The following is a 27,599-nucleotide window of genomic DNA, read 5'->3' as shown; positions in this document are numbered from 1 at the left end:
CAGCTATGTCTAAAACCATGATAGCGATGAAACTTACATAATCCCCAATTTACCGTTAAATTGTCTGAAGAACTAAAGCCTGATTTCTCCTATATTAACATGTTGCTTATCATAACTAGGACCTTAATCCAACAAATGTACCTAGGAGTAATCTTCTCGGTTTTCCACACCCGGAATTAAAAAGCACCGTATAGCTGAATAGTCGTGCCGTAATTTTTTCTGTACACACTCATTTAAAGTTTAAATAAGACACCCCGTCCCTTGCACCACCATTACTTACCTCTCAGATCATTTTAAATCAACCATCGAGCCACTTATCCGGTAACTCAGTTGCTGCTGCTTTGTGATGTGATGGGGTGTACCAATATTTTGTGGCAGCCTCAAACTCATTTGCGACAATTTATTCCTAATGATATCGTTTGTTCTTAATTTAACAAGATGTTTATTATCTGCCAATCGGACAATTTTACGTGAACTTTTTTGGAAACAACGACTATTTTAGGGACCCCTGGGACTCTAGAGATCAATGCAAGGCCTTTGATATAAGCATGTATTTTAAAATGCAGATATATATGCATTTTATATATTGACTTTTAGCTTATATATTTTTGTGTAAAGTACACAATGGGATAAAACTCTTTAGTTTTAAGTCATGAGGTGGCAAATCAGCAAATTCAGTTGAATTAAGAATTTTGGCATGAATGCATCTTATAGGATTTGTATTCTCCTGAAGTTCATATTGCTTCTCGCTGTTGCTTCTCTTTTAACTTCAGATTTCGTTTACGATTCGATGTGATCCATGCTGTCGCTTTTCTTTTAACAGCTGATTTAGTCGTTTATCGTTTAAAACGCCAAATTTGCTGTTCATCATTTTTATTTGTGATGCTTATTATAGCATGTTTCCTAACCACATATCTCGCTGTGATTCATTTTCGTGCATCATTACTTCGGACGTTTTTTCTATGCTTTTTGCTTTAGCTGTTCGGACAAAGGATCATTTTGTATGACGTCATAAATACCAAAAATACTCAGCAACAACCAGGGATGTTCCATTGCACATACCTTCTGTATTGAGTAAACCTAAATTAGCAATTTATCGTGAAATTCTTCAGCTTTAGGTTATAGAGTGGCAAATCAGCAATTTCAATTGAATTAAGAAATTCCTATTTGCAAATCTCGTTGTCAATCACATTGCAACGACGATACTTGCCGAAAAACGGATGAAGATTTGCTAGATGTTTTCCAGAGAAATTGCCTACGGATTGTTCTGGGTACCCGGCTGACGGACCGGGTTTCCGTAAAGCCTACAGATATTAGGCTGTACGGAAAGTATGATTCAATCCCACTTTCTAGGGCTATAATGAGGGAAAGTTTGAGGTGGCTTGGACACGTTCTACGGATGAAGAATGACAGATTTCCAAATATTTTCTTTTTCGGCCAACCTTTTTGGGCTAAAAAGAAAGCTGGTGGTCTGCGGTTGGGGTGGGAGAATGTCATAAAGAAAGATGTAGGAGAGATGGGAACTTCCTGGGAGGGTTTGAAGAAGGAGGCTTTGAACAGATTGGGACAGAGGAGGAGCGTGGGTAGCTGTGTTGGCCTTAGGTGGCTTGAGGCTGTGGTGAGTCGTTAGCAATAGTAGTAGCTCCGATCTTAAATAAAGCTCAATATACCAAACCAGAGCAAAAAAAGGATTTGTGTGACTCCATATCTGTCGCTGATCTGTAGAGTCAATGTGATTTTATTTTTAAGAAAAAAGCAGTGCAAATGAAAGAAATCCACTGTTTTGTCCCATCCTGTCTATTTTTCCAATTTACTTTAAGACAGACCCACACACAAAGATGATGTAGAGGGGGTAATAGCCCAAAGATTGGTATGAAGGACGCTTCTCTTTAGAAAATTCTGGCATAAAATAACTATATTTGAGTTTTTGACCAGAGGGGGAAATTTTCTCTCTAACGCCATACGTATGCGCGCCTGTGATTAAAAGCTTTAAAAACAACTCAGTGTTTTTATTCGTTTAAAATTCGTCTAAATTTTTGTCAAAGTTTCCCTGCTTATAAAAGAATTCGAACAAGCGAACTCGTTTAAGTTAAAAAACACGTATAAAAGTTTAATCACGGGCGTAACGGTGCCATTCCAAGTTTTGCTCTGATCGCATTGGCTTCTGCAATTTCATCAGCAATATCTCTTCGTCGATTACTTCGGTCTTCTCGTCGATCTTCTCTGTTACGATCGCTTCTATCGCGTCTGTCACTGTGACGGTCTCGCCTCTCCTTTTCCTGTCGGTATTTATCCCGATCGGATCGATTCCTGGAAAAAGAAACATGTTTTATACGACAGAATAAAATCGGATAAATTAGTGGTAACAAAAACCCATACAAAATATTTTCATTGTAAATTTTTCTGTCATACAGTTTCAGTGGCAAGAATATTGATGACAATAGACAAAGGGGTTCTTTGGATCTCAAAGAAACTTCAGTAAGAATCTTCAATTTTTAATGATACTAGTGCCTGTATTTTTTTTCTTAGGTTTATCTAAAGCTTTTCTAAATTTTAATGTAATTACTAAATTACAAACCAAATAAAAATCAAATCGAAATAAAAATAAAGAAAATTTCACTTCATTAAATTAAATACAAAACAAAACTTTACAGGAATGTGAAATTTTTCGTGTTGGTCTAAGATTTTTTCTGAAAAAGAAATAACACGGAAATACTGTCCAAATATCCAGTATAATTAAAACAAAATCGAATAAATAACACAGTAAAAGCTAAACTTGCGAGGAATAACGAGAAAGAAAAACAAGGCAAAAATGTTTTTTTTTTAATTGTAATAGAATTCAAGATTTATGGAGTATGTAGAGCCATGTATTGAATTAAACGTATATGCAATCAAAACAAACATAGCATTACGTTTCCTGATCCTATGAACGATCCTAAGACCGGTGAGAGATAATTGTTATCACAATAGAAAAACTCAATTCGACTTACCTCTCTGAATAGTCTCGATCTCTTCTTTCATGTTGACTCCTGCTTCCTCGATCTTCCCTCCTTTCGTGCCTACTATCGCGATCTCTATCTCGAACTCTATCACGATCACGGTCCCGAACTCGATTACTTCGTTCCTCTCGGTATTCTCTGTAAGATAAGAAATAACAAATGTAAATAATGGTCAATAACAATAATAACCATGTAAATAATCAAAATACGAAAATGAAAAAAAAAAAAAATAAATTAAAAGGAGTGGAAATGGCTAAGAATCCAGCTTAGAGAACATATTCTTCTCTAAAACATTACGATTGGCCATATTTGTTTTATTGGCAAAATTCAACTATTTAACAGCAAATTTAACAACTCTTTTCAACTATTTTCAGTTGGTTTTTGGGAACGCACTTGATGAACAAAGCTATTGACAAACTGAAAATTATTGGCTAAATCATTACTTAGAACTGCACACGCACACCTGCTGCGTATTTTCTTTGTCCTGTTTTTCCAGTAGGCCTGAAAACAGAGTTAGTCAACTCAATGTTCTGAAAAGCTAACGGAAAACAGGTACATTAGCGGCTATATAAAATCCTCTCCTCTCTCTTGGACAAAGAAAAGAAAGTCGTTTCCTGGAAAAGTCACCAATTAGACGAGAAATAACCCCAGCAAGGCAATTAAAGATATAAAGTTAAAAATAAATATATAAACATATAGTAATGGATATTAGCCAGTAATGGAAATAGCCTTGAATATTTAGTTTTCGCATTAGAAACCTTTAAGAAAAAAAGGAGAAAAAAACGAGACCAAAAACAACTAAAAGATAAACACAAGTAAAATAACTAAACTAGAAACCAACCAAAAAATCAAAGAAGAAATTTCTATTTCACATCCAAGGCATTCAAAATTTTTAGATTGAACACTCAGCATTAATGTGGAACAAGTTCATATTTTGACAATTTCAGATAGCCGATACTCAAATACAGTGTAACTAACGTAGCAAAGTTAGCAGCTCATATTAAGCATTTTTAGCACTGCGATATACATTGACAAACTAAGTCCAAAATCGTATATTGAACAAGATATTTTTGAAGATACTAAAAAGGTGCTTAAGAGGGCCTATTATCGAAATTTGCTTCTCTACAAGGCTTACGATTTGCGGCTTCAAAAAGCACATTCGTATGCATGTTTTCACCTTTTTTTGCATGAGAAATTCGCTTCAATGCAATTGTATTGCACAAGAACAAAATTCCACGACAACTTGATGGGGAGGGGTCCACAGAAAAAAACAGACCTAAAATTTATTCCTGGCTGGTCATTTTTATCGGGTGATTTGGCTCTTGAAATTACTTCATTTTTTCTATCTTCTGAAGACCGATCTTCTTTCATTGATTTTACGGCATTTAGTTCCATAGCCTATTTACCCAAAAATCAGAGTTGAGCTAGGAAAATAGTAGTGTTTTGCGCCACTATTTTAAGGACTCATTTTTATACCGACTGGCTGAATAGCACGGACCTAAAATTTATTCCTGGCTGGGCTGGCCAGGAATAAATAAAATTTGTAGTTTCTTATATCTTATCTTATTTCGTTTTTTGTAGTCTAAAATTTATTCCTTATGTCGTTTTTTTTAGTTTTCTATAGTTGATGAATAAAAAAAACCAACATAATGCTGGAGCCAATTCATTTTCCACGGACCAGATTCGAAAATCTTAAATTTCGATGACTCCGACTCCAAGGCATTTATTCCCAACAGCTGACTCTTTTGGCCGTAAACACAGTATATAAATAATAGACAGTAGGATCACGCTCAGTAATTTTTGGCTACTACAGTCTTGGTGCGTATAAAAGCTCCACCCATATACTCGTACGTCCTCGTCCAATAAACCGCTGATGGCAGATCAATTGAGAACCCTGGAATACGTATTTTCGCATAAACTTTCTCAAAATGCCTTTGAAACCAACTCAAGACTTCGAAACCTACTTGCAATTTCTAAAAACATGTAATAATAACATTGCATTACTAATTACCAATTTTTATATATGTACTGGAATAAAATAATTAAAAATTTGATTCTTTAAAATTTAATGTTACAAAGGTGAAGCCTGATGTTTATACGTTCTCCGGAACACTTGCATCTCGGCCCGGCTTAGTATAATGGTTGAGATAGGGAATGATCCTACTGTCTACAATTTATATTGTGGCCGTATAGGTAATTTATATGTGGCCGTATAGGTAATTTATATAGTGGCCATAAATTACGACCAACTATGACTACATAGCCCTGCTTTTCTGGGGTCGAAAACATTAGAGAACGCCTGAAAACGTTAAACGTGTCAGAAAACGTTATTGGCAACAATTACTGCTTGGGGCAGTCATGCTGTAGATCAGACCCTAGTTCAACTATAATATTAAACCCTGCACATAGTCTCAAGGTAGACCACCACTGACCTTCTCTCCCTCTCTCTATGTTCTACTCTTAATATTGGTGGAGGAGGAACTATCTCTTGATCTGATTCTTCTTCAGTATCTTCGGCGTCCAAATCTTCCTCTAAAGCTGAAATCCTTGGAAATAACTCACTTGCCTCTTCTAACAACCAGCGTTTCTATAATAAAAACAAAAAAGTACTTTTATGATAAACGCCCTACCTAATGTTTTTCATTCATTGACGCATAATAGAACTGGTTTTTTTTTTTCGGTAGTTTCTTTCAGCGTAGTGTAAGAAAGACAAAAAGAAGTGACAGAATAGATGGAAAATACATAATTTGGGCTATATATTTGTACATTAGGGGGGGGGGGAAGTATTTGGCCAGTCTGAAGTTAGAAAACAATTATTACTAAAGAATAATTGTACCTAACACATTAGGCATGCAGACCCGATATACTTTACCACCCCCCCCCTCATGTCCACATCTGTAGCCCAAATTTGTTTCTAAAGTATTATATTTTTATATTAATTCGTTATATTTAATTATGAATGATAATCAGACAAACATGTTAGAAAAACATTAATAAGGGCGTATATAATACAAGTACCTAAAAATTCAGCATGATTATGAGTCACTTGCCTCTATGTTAATAGTTATCTTAATAATTCTCTTTTCTAAGAAAAATTGGTTCGTTAATTTTAAAATAAAAATTTAGCAAGCGTTAAAAATATCAATTTTAATCAATAATTATTAATTATTTGTTATTATTACACCCCCCCCCCTTCAAAAGTGATGGAAACAATAAAACAAACCCCTTTATATATAGTCTTTTCTGCTGAGAGACCAGTCTGTAAATTCTGGACCGTTCCACTGGCAATCTATATCACTAAAATGCTGTCATACTGACAATTAGGATTAACAGTTTATACTATAGGCTGTGAATTTAATATTTTTGTTGGTAGGCACGATTGTAATTATAGATTTTTGATTTTGGCGGATTGTAAGTTTATCAATTTTACTGCTCCAAACCTCGCAATTCGACAATCTATTCTTATAAATCGGTTTCATAAACTTATTAGTTACACTAATAATTTTTAATCTTGTTTTAAGAATATGGCCTGTCAGTGGAAAAGTGACAAATATTCTAGTCACTTCTGCACTCATGGATAACAACAAACATCACATCACTAATATTTCATTATTGTTGGGAATATATTACTCGAAGGTGTTATTTGTTAGTGACCTCCAACAATACTGTTACTGTTTGGTTTCAGTTTGATTTTTGTTTTCGTTTTTTGGAGTGGGTGTATCCAGAATAGGGTGGAGCTTGTTTAGTTTTCGCTGGTAGTTGTTGTTATATCCTAAGCCATTTGTGATCCATTTTTGTTGCGATCCATCATTGTTATTATCACAAACATCTTACTATCACAGGATAATAAGAATGAATCAAAATTATTTGTTATCTAATGTCTCTGGACAAAAATAATAATAATTATATAATTTAAGGACACTCAGCTTTTGGAACACATCCACAGATTTTTTTGAGGAAGACATCCAAAAATGAGATAACATAAACACTAATCTTAACGGAACAAGCACATAAACACAAACAACATAATATAAACACGAAACTTGACGCCATTGCTACCAACGCCATTGCTACTAACGCCATTGCTACTAACGCCATTGCTACCAACGCCATTGCTACTAACGCCATTGCTACCAACAACTCATTGACGCACCAAGCCATTTCAATCAAACATAGATGCGCACACCCCGCCCTCAATCTGTTCAAATTTTTCCTCTTTACCCCCTCCCACTATGTTCTAATTTCCTTTAAACCCATTCTTTTAACCATTTTCCGAAAACTTTTGATGGAAACTTATATTCCCCAAAAAAGTCACGGATGCTACGAAAAATTCAAGAAAACCCCAAACCAAGCAAGTTAATCGAGGTTTTAATAACTTTTCCTGAATTAAATAGAAAGTATGACAATATTTTAACCAGGCATATACAATTTTTCACATTGATCCTACTAATAATTCCTTATTTTGCAGACTTGGTGAAATTTGATCCTCATGAAATACATCAAAAGTTCTTGGACTATAGAAGCTTAATCACAGATAGCTTTAATCACAAAAATGTAGGGATTGGGATACCGTGAAATTACTCCCTATAGTCAAATTTCAACCTTCAAGTCCACTGTGGCCTACCACCTTTATTTGAAATTTAATCCATAAAAGGTAAAAGACTAAAAGGGATTTAGGTCCGGACAGTGGCCATAAACTTAACTCAAAAGAATTGTGGCATAGAGAGAGAAACAGAGAAGATAGGGAGTTGACTTGAGTTGAGAGAGAGAATAAAGAGAAAGAAAACAGGGGGAGAGGGATGGGAGAAAAGAGAAAAACTATTCCATTTTTCCCTTACGATCTGAGGCGTCCAAATGAGCCGTCATGAGGAGTTATATGAAACCTTTAATACCCTACCTTGAGGTTTAACATAAATATATTTGTGTTACAAGTTCTATTTTCGTCAAAACTCAAAATCAATCATCTGGCTTACCTGTATTCTAGGAAGAATAACGTCGCAATATCTTTCTTCACGTAGCAAGTTGTCAACAAATTCATCGATATGAAGCAATTCGTATTCTAGAAAAGAACAACAAAAATTATAATTACAAGAAAAGAAAAACTAACACTCGTGAAAAATAGGTAAAAATCAAAGGAGAAAGTGTGGTATTGGTTTCTAATATAATCCTGCTCAAAGCAGGTACAAACCGCATTAAGGCCCTTTGCAGTACCCGTTGCAGCACCGTTGGAGTGTGGTATTGGTTTCTTATTTAATTCTGCCAGAAGCAGGTACAAACTGCATTAAGGCCCGTTGAAATACCCAGTAGAGGAAGCAAAATCCCAGTCAAACGGTCACACAACAAATTTCTTTCTCGTCTTCTTGTGATTGAAGCAGGTTCAAGGCACATCGAGGCCGATGTTTGGCGCAAAAGATGTCAACAACTCTCCCTACAACGGCCACAAACACTCATGAATAATTGCAGCCTCCTGTTCTTCCCAAGCTTTCTCCACTCCGTAGGACAACATGGCTTCAAACCTAACCACTCTTCCACATATCTTGTGCTCATCCTTCAAGTACTAGCTGAAGAATCCTGTGAATTATGACCCAAAATTTACGTGATACTCATTGATTTTGAAAAGTATTCGACTTGCTCCATAGAGAAAGCCTCTGGAAGATACTTTCCCATAATGGTATCCAATCAAATATAATCAAAATTAATTCCACTATGCATCTGAATACTGAGACTTATGTTCCTATATCTGGAGACCTAACTTGACACTTCAGGATTCTCTCAGGAGTAAAGTGAAACTGAATCCTATCACCGTTGATTTTAATCATAGTAATTGACTATATATTGAGAAACGGAAAAAAAAATCAGGTGACCTTGACTTCAGAGTCAGAAGGTGGAGACATTTGGGCCGCGTCCTACGTATCGATGACCAGACTCCCAAAAGCCGCTTTACACTGGCAACCACCAGAAACTCGCAGCCGGGGAAGACCCAGAAACACACTGCGCCGGAACTACCAAAGAGATCTACGAATCCTGCACACCTCCGTTCTACCGGAATGGGAGGACATCACTGCAGCAGCAAACATGAAGGAAGATTGGTGGCTCCTCCTTGATGCCCTTGACGAAATCACCACGAGGGCAAAACAAGTAGGGATCAAAATAAATACCAACAAAACTAAATGTGTTGCGACTTCCCATTCCCCATTCAGATCAAGTGCAGTGGCGACTAGTTTGAACGAGTGGTAAAATTCATATTCCTTGTAAGCATAACTGAAAACTTTTTACTCATTGGAGAAACAAGTCACGTCCCGTATAAGCTATAGAGCTTTCAACAGAATGAAGAGAATCTGGCGATCGAAAGTTTTCTCACTCAGACTTCTCCATAGTAATGTTCCGTCGATTCTGACGCAAGTATCCGAATCATCGCATATTAATTCAGATCAAGGGAGTCCAATCCTGGTCTTTTAAAATATACATTTCCAAAGAATCTTGAACATACACTGGAAGGATTGACCAACAAGCACACAAACACCAGAAAAAATGACCAGCATGCATCTTATTTATGATATCATTCCCCAACGTCTATTCATCCTGGCTATGTCTTTAGAAAGTGGACCTTAGAACTTTCAAGGCAACCTAAAAGATCAAGGAGGAGGGGTCGTCCTAAGAACCCTGACATGCCAGTCAGATCTGCGCTCCACTGCAACCCAAGTGGGATTTGTACTGGCGGCAGCGGAATACCATGAAGACTCCTTGTTTATGCCCTAGGGGCCTCTGGAGGCCCTGAAGGACCTAAGGTAAGGGCAACCACGTTAAGGCCCTATTCTTTCCGTGCTTTCTATTCCGAGCCTCTAATTGGTTATAGTTAGAAATATGTTTCGCAAAAGGTTGGCTTTTTGAGGGAATTTGCCTTTTCATAATTATTGAAGATCTTTTACGCATGTTTTCGTATAGAAAAAAGAACCTTAGCCAAACTTCAAAAATTTCAGAATTTCAGAGTGGATCCCAAATGCTATCACTCCGAATAAGAAAAAAACAAGTTTTCCAAAAAAATCACGAGCAATAAATCATAAAAATTAACGTCTCAGTCCTTGGACAGTAAGGTATATGTCAGTCGGCACAAAAATAATAACGTATTAGGGACAAACAAAAGTTACTCCTTCAGCACCTCAATGAAACAACGAAAAAGATACTATATACAATAAAAAACGATAGGAAACTCATGGCCTCGTTTATTTTGGATTCGCATCTTCCTGCAGTCACTAAACAAAGGCTTCAAGTATTTACACTATTGAAGTATTAAACTATCTAAAGTGTTAAAGCATTAAAGTATTTATCACTCTTAAAGGCTCCAAGTATTTGGCCTTAACGGGCCAAAATTGGCGAGTCTAGGAGAATAGATACAATATTGACGCAATAAAAAGGCGAGAGCCAATATAAAACGTTGCTATAGAAAAAATAAATAAAACAGGGGAGAAGTCATAGCCTTGTTTGTTTTGGAATTGCATCTTCCTAGTCGTTCAACTGAAGCTCCAAGTATTTAAATTATTAAATAGTTTGAGCTATTTAAAGTACTAAAGCATTTAAGTAATTAAAGATTTAAAGTATCCAATTTATTGGATACTTTAAATATTTAAATATTGGTATTCAAATATTTAAAATATCTAAAGGCTCCAAGTATTTAAACTACTTAAAGTATTTAAATGCTCAAAGTGCTGAAGGATTTAAGGTTTTTTACAGCAATAGATACAATAGATACAATATTGACAAAAAAAAGAACAAAATATACAACGACAATATGTTTAATAAAAAACTGAATAAAACGAAGGGGACTCACGGCCTTATTTGTTTTGGAATCGTATCTTCCTGTAATCGTTCAACAACGGTTCCAAATATTTAAAGCAATCAACTGATGTGCCAGTGAGTCTCATATAGTATGCACCAAGGGCTCGAACATACCTATAAGATTAAATTCGTTACGAAACATATCTACACTTCTTCATTCAGAACATTCTAGTTGGGCAGCTTCACAGAAGAAAATATCTAAATAAAACAAAAGTAATTGGATATCATTAGATTCCCTAATTTTTGTTCTTGTCAAATATGACGTTCACGTTTCTGTCAATGCAACCCCGCCCCCCAGTCTGATTGTACGAAACATTGCAACATGCACCAGGCACTGATTGCACCAAACATTGAACTAGGATATTATACGAAATTGGTACTTGTATGATATACCCCCTACCGCACAAGAAGCCAAGTTAGTTTAATCCTAATAAAATATACCCAAGTATGATAAAAATATAACACTTTAGAAACAAATTTGCGCTATATATTTTCACATTAGGGGGGGGGGGTAAAGTACAGTGGGTTTGCATGCAAAAATGGGTTAGCCACAATTATTCTGATATTATGAAGTAAGAGTTGTTTTCTGAATTCATACTGTCTAAGTACTTTACACTTAAACCCCCCCCCCCCTAGTGTGCAAATATATAGCCCAAATCATATATTTCTCACATGTTCGGTCACTTCTCTTTGTCTTTTCTCACGCTAAGTTGAAAAAAAGTAGCAACAGAAACCGGTTTACAGTGTGTCAATGCATGAACAACTTGAGCGGTAGGGGGTAAGTCGTAAAAGTACCACGAAATTTATTATATGAAAATAAAAGAAAACACAACAACAACAATATTCCAACTTTATAATATGCACCATTTTCCTATTAATCAGATTATCATGTTTCCTTCCATTGTTTTCCATATTTTAAATCATTTTAAAAAATATTCGATATAAACAGATCTTAAATTCTTTTGTAACTGAGAGGAATAATGCTGTTTACCTGTTAGCCAAGAAATATAAAGGAGAAATACAAAGCATCAAGAAATTTAAAATAACGGAGAAATATAGTTTAAAAAAATTTTACGGCATGAGATACGGAAACGCGATCAAATTTATCAGTGACTTGATCAGCTCCCAAAGAGTAATTATGCCAAAAGCACAAAATATGAAATAGAACAAGAAAAAAGTCGTAAGTGCACTAGAGGACTCAAAAACCAAGTTCAAGAGTGAAGTAACCTACTTAGTATGGGAATAAATCATTTTCTCACCATCATCCTCTTTACAGTACTCCTGGTACGTGATTCCCTAACGACATCATTTTTAAAGCATTTTAAGAATAGACGGCGATACTGCATAAACTGAAATTCCGAATTTCCAAATTTCCAATGTGTAAACGTTACGACAGTATATGCTTCTTGAATTTAGTAAGCTACGATTCAAATAACCATTATTTTAATCGAAACAATGCTAGTAGGTGCTGTTAGCTGGTGCATTGACTTCGATTTTCTAGGGAAAGATAATGTTTTTTAAACATAACAGATAACAGAGCAATGACATAGCCCCTAATTAATAAATAAAAAAAAAAAAAAAACAGTTCTTTTTTAACTGAAAATAAGGAGCGACATTCAAACTTAAAACGAACAGAAATTATTCAGTATATGAAAGGGGCTGTCCCCTCCTCAACGCCTCGCTCTTTATGCTAAAGTTTTTAATTGTTTAAAAAAATTAAGTTGTGAGACAAAGTCAAACTTTAGCGTAAAGAGCGAGGCGTTGAGGAGGGGACAGTCCCTTCCATATACGGAATAATTTCTGTTCGTTTTAAGTTTTAATACGCTCCTTATTTTCAGTTAAAAAAAAATTTTTTTTTTATTTAATTTCTGAACGTTTTGAATTAATGCTGGTTTTGATTTAGACTCACCGTACATGAATGATTAAAACGAAATTTGCATATTAATTCGAAAGCTATTCAATTTTATTTATGAACGTTTTTATTAGTAATAAATATACGTAACTTACGAATTAACTTACGTAACGAACCTCTATATTCGTATATTTTTATTACGTACGTTAGGGGATTCGGCCCCTAGTCAATAACTTGCTCTTTACGCTAAAGTTCAAATTTTGTTCCAATTCTTTAAGAATGACCCCTTAAATCACAAAGGCTGTTAATTAGAATAAATAGCTATGGTGAAAGTAGAAAAGAAACATTAGCGTAAAGAGCGAGGTAATGACTAGGGGCCGAACCCAATCATATACGTAATAATTTCTGTTCGTTTTAAGTTTTGATGTTGCTCCTTACTTTCTGTTGAAAATTTTTTATTTTTTTTATTTAATTTCTCATGTTTTTTTTTTTTAATAATGCTGGGAAATCCGGCGCCAACTTCATAGCAATGTCCCTTCCCCCCTGGAAAGATCCTCCTACGTAACCCCCGACCCCCCATCCCCAACTACCAGACAAAGTCCCCCCTGAAAACTTCTGTATACTTCCAATATACTAACCAATATTATATGTAAACATTGGGCAAGGTTCATAACTTGCAGGCCTTCCCCCGGGGACTGTGGGGGATTGAGTCACCCTCAAAGACGTAGTTATTGTATTTTTTGACCATGCTGAACAAAATGGCTATCTCAAAATTTTGATCGGGTGACTTTGTGAAACAAATGACCGTGGGGACCTAGATACTCTCCATTTTTTTATCCCTTAAAAAAGTCACTAGAACTCTTAATTTCCGTTCGAATGAAACCTCCCGCGACATTCTAGGACCATTGGGTCGATACGATCCCCCCTGGAAAAAAAAACACATCCGTGATCTTTCCTCTAGCAAAAAATGCAAAATTCCACATGCAGATAGGAGCTTGAAACTTCTATAGTAGGGTTCTCTGATACGCTGAATCTGGCGGTGTGATTTTCATTAAAGTTCTATGACTTTTAAGGGTGTTTCCCCCTTTTTCGAAAATAAGGAAAATTTTCTCAGGCGTGTAAATTTTGATGGGTAAGACTAAACTTGATGAAACTTATATATTTGAAATGAGCATAAAAATCTGATCTTTTTATGTATCTATTGGTATAAAAATTCTGATTTTAGAGTTTCGGTTACTATTGAGCCGGGTCGCTCCTTACTTACAGTTCGTTACCACGAAATGTTTGATAATGTCATTGTGCCAAAACAGAATTTTCTGACCTCTTGTATATTTAAAGGTATTGATTTTTCGCCAGCTAACTATGCAGATGACATCCTTGATATTAGTAAAACAGCCTTTGGAATAGAGGAAAATTTTCGAATTCTCGAAAGGGAGTATGAACATATTGGTATTCGGTTTAATGAAAGTAAGACTGAGTTCCTGGTGTTGAATCACTGCTCAGATTGCCCGACAAATATTCAGTTAGGTAAACATGTTATTAAGGCACAAGATACACTGACGTGTCTTGGTGTACCGATTGGGTCAAATCTTCGCGCCCTGCGTCAACTTCTGAAAGATTTTTTTGCCAGAAAATCTAGGAATGCGTATGGTTTACTAGTTGCATTAAAGTTTAAATTTAACAACCGTATCGTAGCGAGCGTTTATAATGCATTTGTTGTTCCGCATCTGCTCGCCCTTGCACCATTTTGGTCTCTTCTTACTGCTTCAGATATTAAGGATATATGGAAGTGTTTCTACAAGTATGCGAAATATTTGCTACGGCTGCCTCTCTGGACTAACAACAGCTCCCTATCCTCACGGTACGGAGTTGCTAGTCCAGCGCCCGCGCTACAGAAAAGAAATAAGAGATAATGGAGGCAGATTATTGGTAAAAACACCTCTGAAATTGTCCTTCGTTGATCATGCGTTTTTTTTTATTTATGACTGCCCTCATTTGTATTTATTTTCTCCTCAGTTCTTCTTTGTTTCGGTTTTGTTTGTATTTGTCAGACTTTATTTGTTTCTTTTCCTTTTCTTTCTTTATTTACTCCATCAGTGCTGTATCTTACATTTATGATGGACAATAAATTTATATTATTACTAATAACACAGGAAATTAAAGAAAATTGGATTTCGGATGTTATAGCATGGCTAATGTACGCATTCCAGTCCCACAGATAGTGCAATCTATACAGTCAACACTAGGAATAAAAGATGAAACTTTGAATAAACTGATAAGACTATTCCAGGTGAATTTGCTTCAGGATTTAAAGGGATATTAAATTAACCCCGGAACACTGTCTCTTCGTAAATTTTACAACCGTAAAGCTGTTTTTTTTTGTGATTCCTTTGTAAAAGGTAGTAATAGGCATAATAAAAGGCATGTAAAAGGCATAATAAGACATGCCTTCAGGTAAATCCCTTTTTTGAGACGGGAGTTATCAGGCAAGTTCAAACTTGAACAAATACCTGCTCGTTTCTAAAATATCAAGGACAAGTAGTAAATTTTATAAAGCGACAGTAATAGTGCATTTTTTGTGAAAATCAAAATTTGGTACTGGTGCCGTATATGGACACTTCTAAAAAGTCAAGTTTGGTTAATGCTAATGAAATAAAATAGGATGAATATATAATAGTTTATAAACAAATTTGGGCTATATATTTGCACATTAGGGGGGAAGGGAGGTAAAGCATAGCATATATTAAATACGTAACCTAACTTAACCTAGGTACCTTGCCCCCCCCCTAAACCCCAAAAAACAAGTTTAGATATCGTAAACGCAATGAAAACCACGCTTTGCATTAAATTTCTATATAGCAGTCTCTAGCAGTTAACCCGTCTGGTTTTCTTGTACCTGACCATATAACGCACCAGTACCTAAGATTTTTATATTTAGTTTTTTCTTGGAATTGTGTCAGTTTTCTTCTGACAAAAATTGTTAAAATTCTAATTTCAACATCTACTTAGGTAGGAACGTGCATGTGTCCTCAGGAGCCTGAACGTTAAAGACACTACACCCTTTCGTCTCTTTTTCCTTTTGTTTTCTTTTTAGATGGCTTATAGAAGGCTTAAAGGAAAACAAATCCAAGAATTACTCTATACAATGGACGAAAAGGATAACATCTCATCTCTTAGTGACTCTGACGAAGATCTAATTGGGGAAAATCTGGAGGATTCGGATAAAAGCAGACTCCGATGAAGATTATGTAAGAAAGGCGTTCTGAAGGGCGTTCTATGTTTAGATTTGACCAGGAGCTTACCATGGTTTTATGCGTCCCAAAACGAAACAAAATGGTCTTTCTATTGTCTACAATGCACGAAAGACTTTCTTTAGCCTACCCAAGTCAAAAACCAGATGTCTTCGAACACCACAACTCGACTAAAGGTTGGGTTGTTACCTTTGACCAAATGCGTAGTGGCATGTCCTGTTCGAGGAAAACTAAAAGGTAGCCCTTATGTGTATTTTATGGGTTCCTAAACATCACTCCCATTAACTCTTGTGTGGTATACAGCTTCAACAGCAGAAAGACTAGATGGAAACCTTCTACAAGGAAAGCTACATGAAGGACCTTTACCAATAGGTAGTGCAACCTCACGTACAGAAAAGGCTCTTAGGTAAAAATTTGAGCCGCTCACTCCGAGAACAAAACTCTTTAGGATCCCTCAAAACTCTGTCGGATAACGACCGCCTTCAGTACCAAGTGTGGCGGGACCATCAGTCCACAATACCGAACGTAGATGTGCATCCCTTGTGGCAGCAAGTTATGGATTTTGACTAATTCTCCCATTTTTGTATTCTTTCATATGTAGTCGATGCACTGTTAAAAAAAAAACTATTTGGTAACTCTGTTCCTTGATTTTTTCAGACATTCAAGGGCAGTGTCGTAACATTCACGAAGCAACAGCGTTAATGCAATTTTTAGGATGCGACAGTGTTCTAGGGTTAAGAGGGAAAGCTGACATACTAAATTTTACCATAATAATTCTGTATAATTCTTATTTAAATCACCGAACATTTTTTTTTTTTTTACCAGGCTGCCGACCCGAAAAACAAAACTAAGGGCATGTCTCTGTTGCTTTGCTCACAGTTACGTAATTATTTTAAGTGAAATGAACGTTTAGCATCCCTTGTTGTTTACCATGTTTTCTCTTATAGTTTCATACAAACGCCTACTTCTCAATTTCCTCTTTGGAAAACAAGGTTATCAGAAATATTAGGATGAGTATGAATACAAAAACACTGTAATAAACACATATTATAATACCAAGTTTCAGCCTTAAATAATATTGGGGAGTAGAATAGAGATTCCAAAAACAAATTGCAATATCCGTGGCATGACTTAACCGGGGGTAAGGATCACATGCCTTAAGAATTTTTTTTTTACCAGCGTCTTTAAGACCTTCGACGTTTGAAGGTAATCATATGAATGTAGTCCTGTATAACACACCGTTCAGTTCTTTAATATACAGATACATATATACTATATGTAAATTATAAATCTATAATTTAAATATATATAATATAAACCTATATAGTGAAGAGACTTACTTGAAATCTTCATTCTTAATAAATTCTACAACAATATCTTTTTCAGGTTGAATTTGAAGCATCTTCAGGACAAGGCAGAGGAATGGTGCAGGTTTTATATTGCCACCAAAAGCACCACCAACAGCTTTTAGTTCCATTGCTTTGTCAACAAGGAGTTCAGCTAGGAAAAAAAAATTAATATTCAGCATTTATGTACCAAGGACATTAAAATAAAAACATTTAGTTGGTCCCAGAGACTTGACTTACGTTTTGTCTATTTATACCTGAAATTTTATTTTTCTAAGATTTAACAACCCTTTGGTTGTTTCAAAAATGATGAAGTTTTTAGGGCAGTACCACATTTCCGTCAGTGTTGCCACGTTGAGGTGTGAAAACAAATAAGCAAAACAAAACTACTAAAATTGAAATAATATTTTGTCTCAACTGACAATCTGTTGATTCCCATAGACAACTACACATTCTTAAGCTATTTGGTCCCAAAAGTTTTTAGCTCATTTTTTGCTGATTTTTCACCCACGTTTCATCTTTTTGTATTTGGCCCTACCTACTACTGAGAATTTTCATTAGAAATTAGAAACTTTCATTTTAAATTAGAATTCCAGATTTTTCATTTTTTTTCCAGATAAATATGGTTGTTAAGAAACAAATTCAACAATCATATTTTATTGTTATTGTCCTTAGTATTTGAAGGTCTTAGAATCTGTTGCCCAATCATAGAGAGGATTCCCCTGGTGCAAAACTATTATTCAATTTAAATAAACTTAGCGTTTTTCTGTTATCCGTTCTAAGAGAAAATTCGATAGTCCTTTACAGAACTAAAAGACAATATTTCCCTCTATAATTAGGTTGAAGATGGCATAACATCCTTCCCTGTAAGAATATACCATCAATGAAAAGATAAAATTAAAGCCCCATCATTTGTGTTTAAATCAAGAATAGGCTATTTCTTACATAATTTGACTCCTTGAATAAAAGAAAGAAAAATTTTACAGAACACCGAAACCACAAAACAAACAGGAAGAAGAAGAAAAACTGTGTCCCCCAAAAATTTGAATTCAAGAAGTTGACGTTGTAAAAAAAATACAGAGTCCAAAATTTGAAGGAATTATGCAAATTAGCAAGGTATTTCAAAATAAAATTTAATAGGAGTTTATAATGAATTATCTACTGTTTCGTCCAAATTCCAGATTTTTATTAATTAAATTCCAGATTTAAATTTCACATTTTTTTTATTTTTTTTACAGACATATATCGGTGTGTAAGTTCCCACTTACTAAATTCGACAATCAAGTTTTATTGTCATTGTCCCGAGTATTTTAAGGGCTCAGAATCTGTTGCCCAATCATAGTGGAGATTCCCCTGGTAGAAAACTATTTTTTCAAATCTGAATAAATCAAATCTTCAAAGATTTGAATTCAAGCACTTGATGTTGTAAAACAAGAATATAAAGAGTCCAAATTTGAAAGAATTATGCAAATTAGCAAGCTATTTTAAAATAAAATTTAGTAGGAGTTCATAATGAAATATCTTCTATTTGGTCCATGTCATTGAACATTAAACACAATTTTATTTAATGGCTTGCTTAATTTTATCCACAAAAAGGTAAACTAATTTTTTCCAATGAATTTTCCAATGAAATGTTGCAGTAATGAAATAAGACCAAAGAAGCAGTTAAAACAGGGTAACTTATAAGAAAAAAAATAATTTAAAACAGTCCGAACGCTGACAAATTAAAATTTATTGATGAATTAAAACTAATAACTGCACAAAGCTGTTAAGATCCTAAGCTGGGTCCAAGTACTCATAAAAGTTCAAAACAGCTGTCTGATGTACTGTATGGCAACTTTCAACCAATCATATTCAATACAATTTGTCATAATAAGACCCCATTTTTAATTCAATGCATTTGAACAAGTTCAAATTTCTTTCAATTTGCCGCAACTTGTTTTAATTTTTCTTAAAGCTGGGTTTTTAAATAGAAAAACTTTTATGTTGTGAAACAAAATGAAATCAGCACAAAGAATCAAATTAGTTATAGGGCTGATTGATAAGTCCATTAGTAGCTCAGATCCGTGGAGCCAAATTACCTTTGTCCGTGAATTTTAAGTGTCACATATTTTAGCTGACCCCCCCCCCCAAAGAAAAAGGATTTGGAACAATATGAACTTAAAAATACTATTCATTTTGCATTTGATTGCATGCATCAAAAACCCATGGTTCCTGTTCTTGTCTCTGCTAATGTGTTCTCAGACTTCTCTCCATAAAAACGGAGTTATCCCCAGGTCCAGGCTCCCCCCCCCCCCCTGATGGTTCCACTCCATTTTCCCCCAGAAAATTTCAGATGTTCATTAATGGACATCCTGTCCTTTTATTACCCCTGAGGACACCTGATCGACATTCTGAGGTAACTACTTCGTAATTTCTCAAGCTGCTCGATTTTGCGTGTGGGGGAATTTTCCAGGGGAAGGCGATACCTGTTGACACTATGGATGTAATCATCTCCATGAAGTTTCTTTTATCCGTCTATAATGACCATGCAACTGTCCAGAGCCAGTCCCTTCCACGACTTTTGGTTAACTTCAAACTGTAATTATGCATTGAAAGCTGACTTTACCCCCTCTTAGTCAGTCGAGATGCCTCCACAGTAGTCAGGATGCCTCTAAAGCAGTCAGAATACATCCACAGATGTTGTGCTATGACTTAAACATGACATGATTCCCAAAATAACAGCACTAGATCTACCTAACTTGCATTTATAAACATGCCAAATTTTTAGAAGGGGCAATGGGATTCATCCAATAACAAAGGGCAGAAACATGCTTAAAAGTGCGCTTGTAGCGCGTTTTTTAAGAGGTGTAAGGAGGAGGCTTTATAATAATCCCAGGAGAGGAGGGGCTTTTAAACAGATGTGGGAGGAGGCACTATTCTCCCCTATTTTCTGCATAACCATGATATACCAATCTGAACCATAAATTACCTGGATTTATATTACAACAGAGGGCAGAAACACAGTTAAAAATGCCCTTTTACCACGTTTCAGGGGGTGGGGTGAGGGCTTTAGATTAATCCCAGGAGATGAGACACTTCTTTCGACAAATGTAGGAAGAGACACTATTCCTCCCCTATCTTGTGCATATTCATGATATAAAAATCTGAGCAATAAATTACCTGTTAGGGCAAAGCACTCTTCTTTCCAATATTTTGAGTCATATATACGAGATCTAATTATCTTTTCCACTAAATATTGGGGATTTGTTCCTTTGACAGACACTGCATCTTTTACTGTCCTGTTTGCCATTTCTTACCTAAAAAAGGACATATATTTCTAGCATATTATGAGCACCTTTCTTGCACAATAATCTAATAACCTGCTGTTAGAGATGTACACATATAGGGTAGTAGTACTACCCACAAGAGGTGAGAGGGAGACTAGAAAGGCCTTAAAAGTCAACTTGAATTTTATGTTGAAGATTTGAAACCATTATGCCTATTTTTGTAATGAACTAATGCTTCTGAATTGGCGCCTCCTGAGATAGAATTAGTGGACATTATTTTACCTTGTTCAAAAATTAAATGTAAAAAAACAGATTTTTTTCTGAATTGGCACCTCCTGAGATTGAATTAGTGGATATTATTTTACCTTGTTCAAAAGATTAAACATAAAAGAAACAAGTTTTTTCTGACCTCCTGAGATCGAATTAGTGGACATTATTTTACCTTGTTCAAGAAATTAAATATAAAAAAACAAGTTTTTTTATGAATTGGCACCTCCTGAGATCGAATTAATGGACATTATTTTACCTTGTTCAAGAGATTAAATATAAAAAACAAGTTTTTTTCTGAATTGGCACCTCCTGAGATCGAATTAGTGGACACTATTTTACCTTGTTCAAGAGATTAAATATATAAAAAATAAGTTTGTTCAACTGAAATTAAGAAACAACAGTATTTTATATATGAGGGAGGCTGTCTCCTCAATACACCGCTCTTTACGCTAGAGTTTGACCTTTGGTTATAATTCTTTAAGAACAACTCCCGAAACACAAGGGCAGTTTAATTAGAATCAGAAGCTGTTTAGAAGCCCTAAAATATTTTGGCGTTAAAAGCGTGATAATGAGGAGTTGTTTTAATGTGGCTCCTTACTTTCAGTTGTTTTTTTTTTTTTAAATTTAATAGCTACCAAAAACGCTAAATAGTTAAGGTTAAGCATAGCAGCTCTCCAGAAGGAGACATATTAGAATTTTTTTTTTTTTTTTAGATTGTTGATTTTATGGTTTAGATCACATTTTTGACGACCCCCCCCCCCAAGTGGCCTCGTTTAGCTCTTGGCTATACAAAAAAAAATACAAAGAAATTCTTACTTCATAACACGCAGGATATGTACATTAATCAAATTACCCTGACACCAAACTTTCCAAATTTACAATTATTTTTTCCATGACTATACTTTGAGTTCATTCTTCTCTTTGTTTCCGAGCCATTTGAGTTCACTCTTCTTTGTGGTGATTAATGCTCGCTTTAACTTTGACTTGATTATTCATTGAAATCATTAATACCCCTAGGGGTTTCGTTTAGCTCTTGACTATACAAAAAAAAACAAAGAAATTCTTACTCTATAACCTATGGTAGGCTATTCATTTAAAATCTACCAAGAAAATTAATGGTAAAGGTTAAGCAAAGTGACTCTCCAGAAGGAGACATATTGGAACAGAAAGAGAGGCCACAACAATAATTATTTTACACCCCTGATATGGTGTTACTAATCTCATGGTTTTGTTCACATTTTTAACGATCCCCCCCCCCTCCCAATGGTCTCGTTTAGCTCTTGACTATACAAAAAAATAAAAAAACATACAATGAAATTCTTACTCTATAGCCTATAGTAGGCTATTCATCTAAAATCTACCAAGAACATTAATGGTAAAGGTTAAGCAAAGTGACTCTCCAGAAGGAGACATATTGGAACAGAAAGAGAGGCCACAACAATACTTATTTTACACCCCTGATATGGGGTTACTAATCTCATGGTTTTGTTCAAATTTTTAACGACCCCCCCCCCCCTCCCAATGGTCTCGTTTAGCTCTTGACTATACAAAAAAAAAAAAAACATACAATGAAATTCTTACTCTATAGCCTATAGTAGGCTATTCATCTAAAATCTACCAAGAACATTAATGGTAAGGGTTAAGCAAAGTGACTCTCCAGAAGGAGACATATTGGAACAGAAAGAGAGGCCACAACAATACTTATTTTACACCCCTGATAAGGGGTTACTAATCTCATGGTTTTGTTCACATTTTTACCGAGCCCCCCCCCGCCCCCGGGGCGCGGTTAGCTGTTGACTATACAAAAAAAATAAAAAAAACATACAATGAAATTCTTACTCTATAGCCTATAGTAGGCTATTCATCTAAAATCTACCAAGAACATTAATGGTAAAGGTTAAGCAAAGTGACTCTCCAGAAGGAGACATATTGGAACAGAAAGAGAGGCCACAACAATACTTATTTTACACCCCTGATAAGGGGTTACTAATCTCATGGTTTTGTTCACATTTTTAACGACCCCCCCCTCCCAATGGTCTCGTTTAGCTCTTGACTATACAAAAAAAAAAATATAAAAAAAACATACAATGAAATTCTTACTCTATAGCCTATAGTAGGCTATTCATCTAAAATATACCAAGAACATTAATGGGAAGGGTTAAGCAAAGTGACTCTCCAGAAGGAGACATATTGGAACAGAAAGAGAGGCCACAACAATACTTATTTTACGCCCCTGATAAGGGGTTACTAATCTCATGGTTTTGTTCACATTTTTAACGATCCCCCCCCCCCTCCCAATGGTCTCGTTTAGCTCTTGACTATACAAAAAAAAACAAAAAAAAACATACAATGAAATTCTTACTCTATAACCTATAGTAGGCTATTCATCTAAAATCTACCAAGAACATTAATGGTAAAGGTTAAGCAAAGTGACTCTCCAGAAGGAGACATATTGGAACAGAAAGAGAGGCCACAACAATACTTATTTTACATGGTTTTGTTCACATTTTTAACTATCCCCCCCTCCCAATGGTCTCGTTTAGCTCTTGACTATACAAAAAAAATAAAAAAAACATACAATGAAATTCTTACTCTATAGCCTATAGTAGGCGATTCATCTAAAATCTACCAAGAACATTAATGGTAAAGGTTAAGCAAACCGACTTTCCAGAAGGAGACATGTTAAAACAAAACGAGGGACCTCGACAATACTTGTTTTACACCCCTGGTATGGAAGATCATATTTGGAAAGAGTAGAATGAGGAACTGAATCGTTTTTAGACCAACTCTATTACTATAACAGTGTTGACACAAAGAGGGAATTATTGTGCACAAATGGTCCTCAGACAATCGAAATCTCTAGACGTGATTCAAAAGATCAGTTCCATTCCCAAAAGCAGCGCAATCAATCAGGGAAGGGGGGGAGGAGAGGACGTTTGTCCTATTAGATTCCCCTGCTAGATTTTGAAACACAAGTGTCCCAAAACATAAACTAGAAATAAAAAATACGAACAGATTTTATTCATTTACTCTTTGCATACAAGGCAACTAAAAAAAGAAGTTTTTATACTTTCCATTTGACACTGTATTGACACAGCTGTCAAATAGACCACAGATTAACTTCTAAATTAATTCTTCATCAGTCCAAGTAACACTATATTATCTTTGAATGGTCACTATAAGCAATCTGATGGATATCAAAATATTAAAATTTCATCTTACTTTCAAAACAAGAATTTAAATTAGAGCTTGCAGTTTTTTGCATAAAATCTGTAGAATAGTCAAAACCGACATCAAGATCAAGAAGAACCAACGGAATATTAAGTATTTTTAAGCCCTTTTAATTTCAACATAAGACATTAGATAAAATGGTCAATTAGAATGAAAAAAATTGAACCTTAACCTACTTTAGATTAGAATTTCTAATTGTTATAAGTAGAAAGCTATCTTATACTCCCATTGCCCACCCCTGCTGCCATCTACAATTTAGTCTAATGCTGACAGTTTCCGAGAACTTGATTGCGTAATCGATTGGGAATTTGGAACACATGTGCTGTCGACCTCAATTCACCTATCGTGAATCAATAATTCCCCTTAGAAACAACAAATTAATTTCCCCTTTCTTGACAGATCAATCAATCAATGACATCATCTGTCAGACTTTAAAAATTTTCGCCTAGAAACAATTCTCCAGGAATAGATCCAAGTCAATAATGTCTTTGCCTCGGGAACAACTCTTTTGGTCGAACTCCAAAAGAAATTAATAACCAAAGGCCATGGAAACAGTTCTCCATGAAACATCTTAGCGATGAATTGTTTTAGCGCGCGAAAAGGTTTCTTATTAATTTGAAATGCATTAGCGCAGAGATACCAAAAACAAAGGGAACACGATGAATTTACGTTTAGGGATTATTTGGGCGAAACTGTTTTAGACAGGTTATGGAACTATTTCGGCGAAACAGATAGAGACATTTTAAAAGAAGATTTTTGAAGAGATTTTAGAAGAGAATTTAATGGTGAAACTCTATGGTCGTTATAATACACAAGTTTCATTTGAACAGTGTTTTGAGGTCCTCTAACCCAACCTCAAAGGGTTCAGATCCTCCTACCCCAACCCCGAAGGAAGCCCCCGGAACTCCAAGGCCCCCCCAGCCCCCCAACGGCCACATGCGCCCCCAAACGCCTTCATCCGACCCGCAAAGGCCCACCTCAGGTCCACAAAGGGCCCCCGGACCCCAAAGGGCACCCCGGACCCCAAACGCCCGCCCCCGGTCCTCAAAGGTCCCCCGGGCTCCCAAAGAGCCACCGGCGCCCCCAAAGGCCCACCCAGGCCCCCAAAGGCCATCCCCGGTCCTCAACGGCCCCCAAGCTCCCAAAGGGCCACCGGAGCCCCCAAAGGCCCTCCCCGGGCCCCCAAAGGCCCTCCCCCGGTCCCCAAAGGTCCCCCAAGCTCCCAAAGGGCCCCAGCCCCCCAAACGCACTCCTCAGACCCTCAAAGGCCCTCCCCTGGTCCTCAAGGGCCCCACAGACCCTCAAAGGCCCTCCCCTGGTCCTCAAGGGCCCCCCAGACCCCCAAAGGTCCCCCGGACCCCAAACGCTCTCCTCAGACCCTCAAACGCCCTCCTCAGACCCTCAAAGGCCCTCCCCTGGCCCTCAAGGGCCCCCAGACCCCCAAAGGACCTCCCCGGGCCCCCAAAGGCCCTCCCCCGGTCCCCAAAGGTCCCCCAAGCTCCCAAAGGGCCACCGGAGCCCCCAAAGGCCCACCCAGACCCCCAAAGGCCATCCCCGGGCCCCCCAAATGCCCATCGAGCTCCCAAAAGACAACCGGGCTCCCAAAGGACCCCCCGAACCCCCGAAGGCCCATCAGGCTCCCAAAAGACCATTGGGCTCCCAAAGTGCCTCCCAGACCTCCAAAGGTCCTCACCCGATCCCCAAAGGTCCACCGGGCTCCCAAAGGACCAGTCGATCCTCGAGTGCCCCCTCAGACCCCCAAAGGCCCTCCCGGTGCCCCAAAGGCCCTCCCTGGGCCCCAAAGGCCCTCCCTGTGCCCAAAAGGCCCTCCCCCGGCCCCCAAAGGTCCCTCGGACCCCAAACGCTCTCCTCAGACCCTCAAACGCCCTCCTCAGACCCTCAAAGGCCCTCCCCAGGCCCGCAAGGGCCCCCCCGCCCCCCCAAGGCCCGACCCCGGCGCCCCAAGGCCCTCCCCCCGTCCCCCAAGGTCCCCAAAGCTCCCAAAGGGCCACCCGAGCCCCCAAAGGCCCACCAAGACCCCCAAAGGCCATCCCCGGGCCCCCCAAAGGCCCATCGAGCTCCCAAAAGACAACCGGGCTCCCAAAGGGCCCCCCGAAGGCCCATCAGGCTCCCAAAAGACCATTGGGCTCCCAAAGTGCCTCCCAGACCCCCAAAGGTCCTCACCCGATCCCCAAAGGTCCACCGGGCTCCCAAAGGACCAGTCGATCCTCGAGTGCCCCCTCAGACCCCCAAAGGCCCTCCCTGTGCCCCAAAGGCCATCCCTGTGCCCCCAAGGCCCTCCCCCGGCCCCCCAAGGTCCCCCCGACCCCAAACGCTCTCCTCAGACCCTCAAACGCCCTCCTCAGACCCTCAAAAGCCCTCCCCTGGCCCACAAGGGCCCCCCAGACCCCCCAACGCCCTCCCCGGGCTCCCCAAGGACCACTCGATCCACGAGTGCCCGCTCAGACCCCCAAAGGCCCTCCCTGTGCCCCAACGGCCCTCCCTGTGCCCCAAAGGCCCTCCCCCGGCCCCAAAAGGTCCCCCGGACCCCAAACGCTCTCCTCAGACCCTCAAACGCCCTCCTCAGACCCACAAAGGCCCTCCCCTGGTCCTCAAGGGCCCCCCAGACACCCAAAGGTCCCCTGGCCCCCAAACGCTCTCCTCAGACTCTCAAACGCCCTCCGCAGACCCTCAAAGGCCCTCCCCTGGCCCTCAAGGGCCCCCAGACCCCCAAAGGCCCTCCCCGGGCCCCCAAAGGCCCTCCCCCGGTCCCCCAAGCTCCCAAAGGGCCACCGGAGCCCCCAAAGGCCCACCCAGACCCCCAAAGGCCATCCCCGGGCCCCCCAAATGCCCATCGAGCTCCCAAAAGACAACCGGGCTCCCAAAGGACCCCCCGAACCCCCGAAGGCCCATCAGGCTCCCAAAAGACCATTGGGCTCCCAAAGTGCCTCCCAGACCCCAAAAGGTCCTCACCCGATCCCCAAAGGTCCACCGGGCTCCAAAAGGACCAGTCGATCCTCGAGTGCCCCCTCAGACCCCCAAAGGCCCTCCCTGTGCCCCAAAGGCCCTCCCTGTGCCCCAAAGGCCCTCCCTGTGCCCCAAAGGCCCTCCCTGTGCCCCAAAGGCCCTCCCTCGGTCCCCAAAGGTCCCTCGGACCCCAAACGCTCTCCTCAGACCCTCAAACGCCCTCCTCAGACCCTCAAAGGCCCTCCCCGGGCCCACAAGGGCCCCCCAGACCCCCAAGGACCCTCCCCGGGCCCCCAAAGGCCCTCCCCCGGTCCCCAAAGGTCCCCAAAGCTCCCAAAGGGCCACCGGAGCCCCCAAAGGCCCACCCAGACCCTCAAAGGCCACCCAGACCCTCAAAGGCCATCCCCGGGCCCCCCAAAGGCCCATCGAGCTCCCAAAAGACAACCGGGCTCCCAAAGGGCCCCCCGAAGGCCCATCAGGCTCCCAAAAGACCATTGGGCTCCCAAAGTGCCTCCCAGACCCCCAAAGGTCCTCACCCAATCCCCAAAGGTCCACCGGGCTCCCAAAGGACCAGTCGA

The 27,599-nt window shown here is 38.5% G+C and overlaps 1 protein-coding gene across 1 annotated transcript in view; it reads right to left on the bottom strand.

Annotated features, from left to right (window-relative positions):
- Positions 1–1,994: 1,994 nt before the first annotated feature.
- Prp38 (pre-mRNA processing factor 38) overlaps positions 1,995–27,599 on the bottom strand; it is a 51,075-nt gene continuing 25,470 nt past the window's right edge. The window contains 7 exon segments of the mRNA XM_089100244.1: positions 1,995–2,310; positions 2,991–3,137; positions 5,432–5,586; positions 7,973–8,058; positions 10,828–10,949; positions 17,279–17,438; positions 20,447–20,583. Of these exon segments, the coding sequence (XP_088956370.1) occupies positions 2,115–2,310; positions 2,991–3,137; positions 5,432–5,586; positions 7,973–8,058; positions 10,828–10,949; positions 17,279–17,438; positions 20,447–20,576 (996 nt within the window). The 5' untranslated portion in view covers positions 20,577–20,583 and the 3' untranslated portion in view covers positions 1,995–2,114.

This window comes from Artemia sp. Qi Xiang Cuo, chromosome 14 (genome assembly GCF_049724085.1).
Source record: "Artemia sp. Qi Xiang Cuo chromosome 14, ASM4972408v1, whole genome shotgun sequence".
Classification (NCBI taxonomy): domain Eukaryota; kingdom Metazoa; phylum Arthropoda; class Branchiopoda; order Anostraca; family Artemiidae; genus Artemia; species Artemia sp. Qi Xiang Cuo.
The sequence above is the reverse complement of the archived record's forward strand: the minus strand, read 5'-3'. Positions and strand labels throughout refer to the sequence as shown.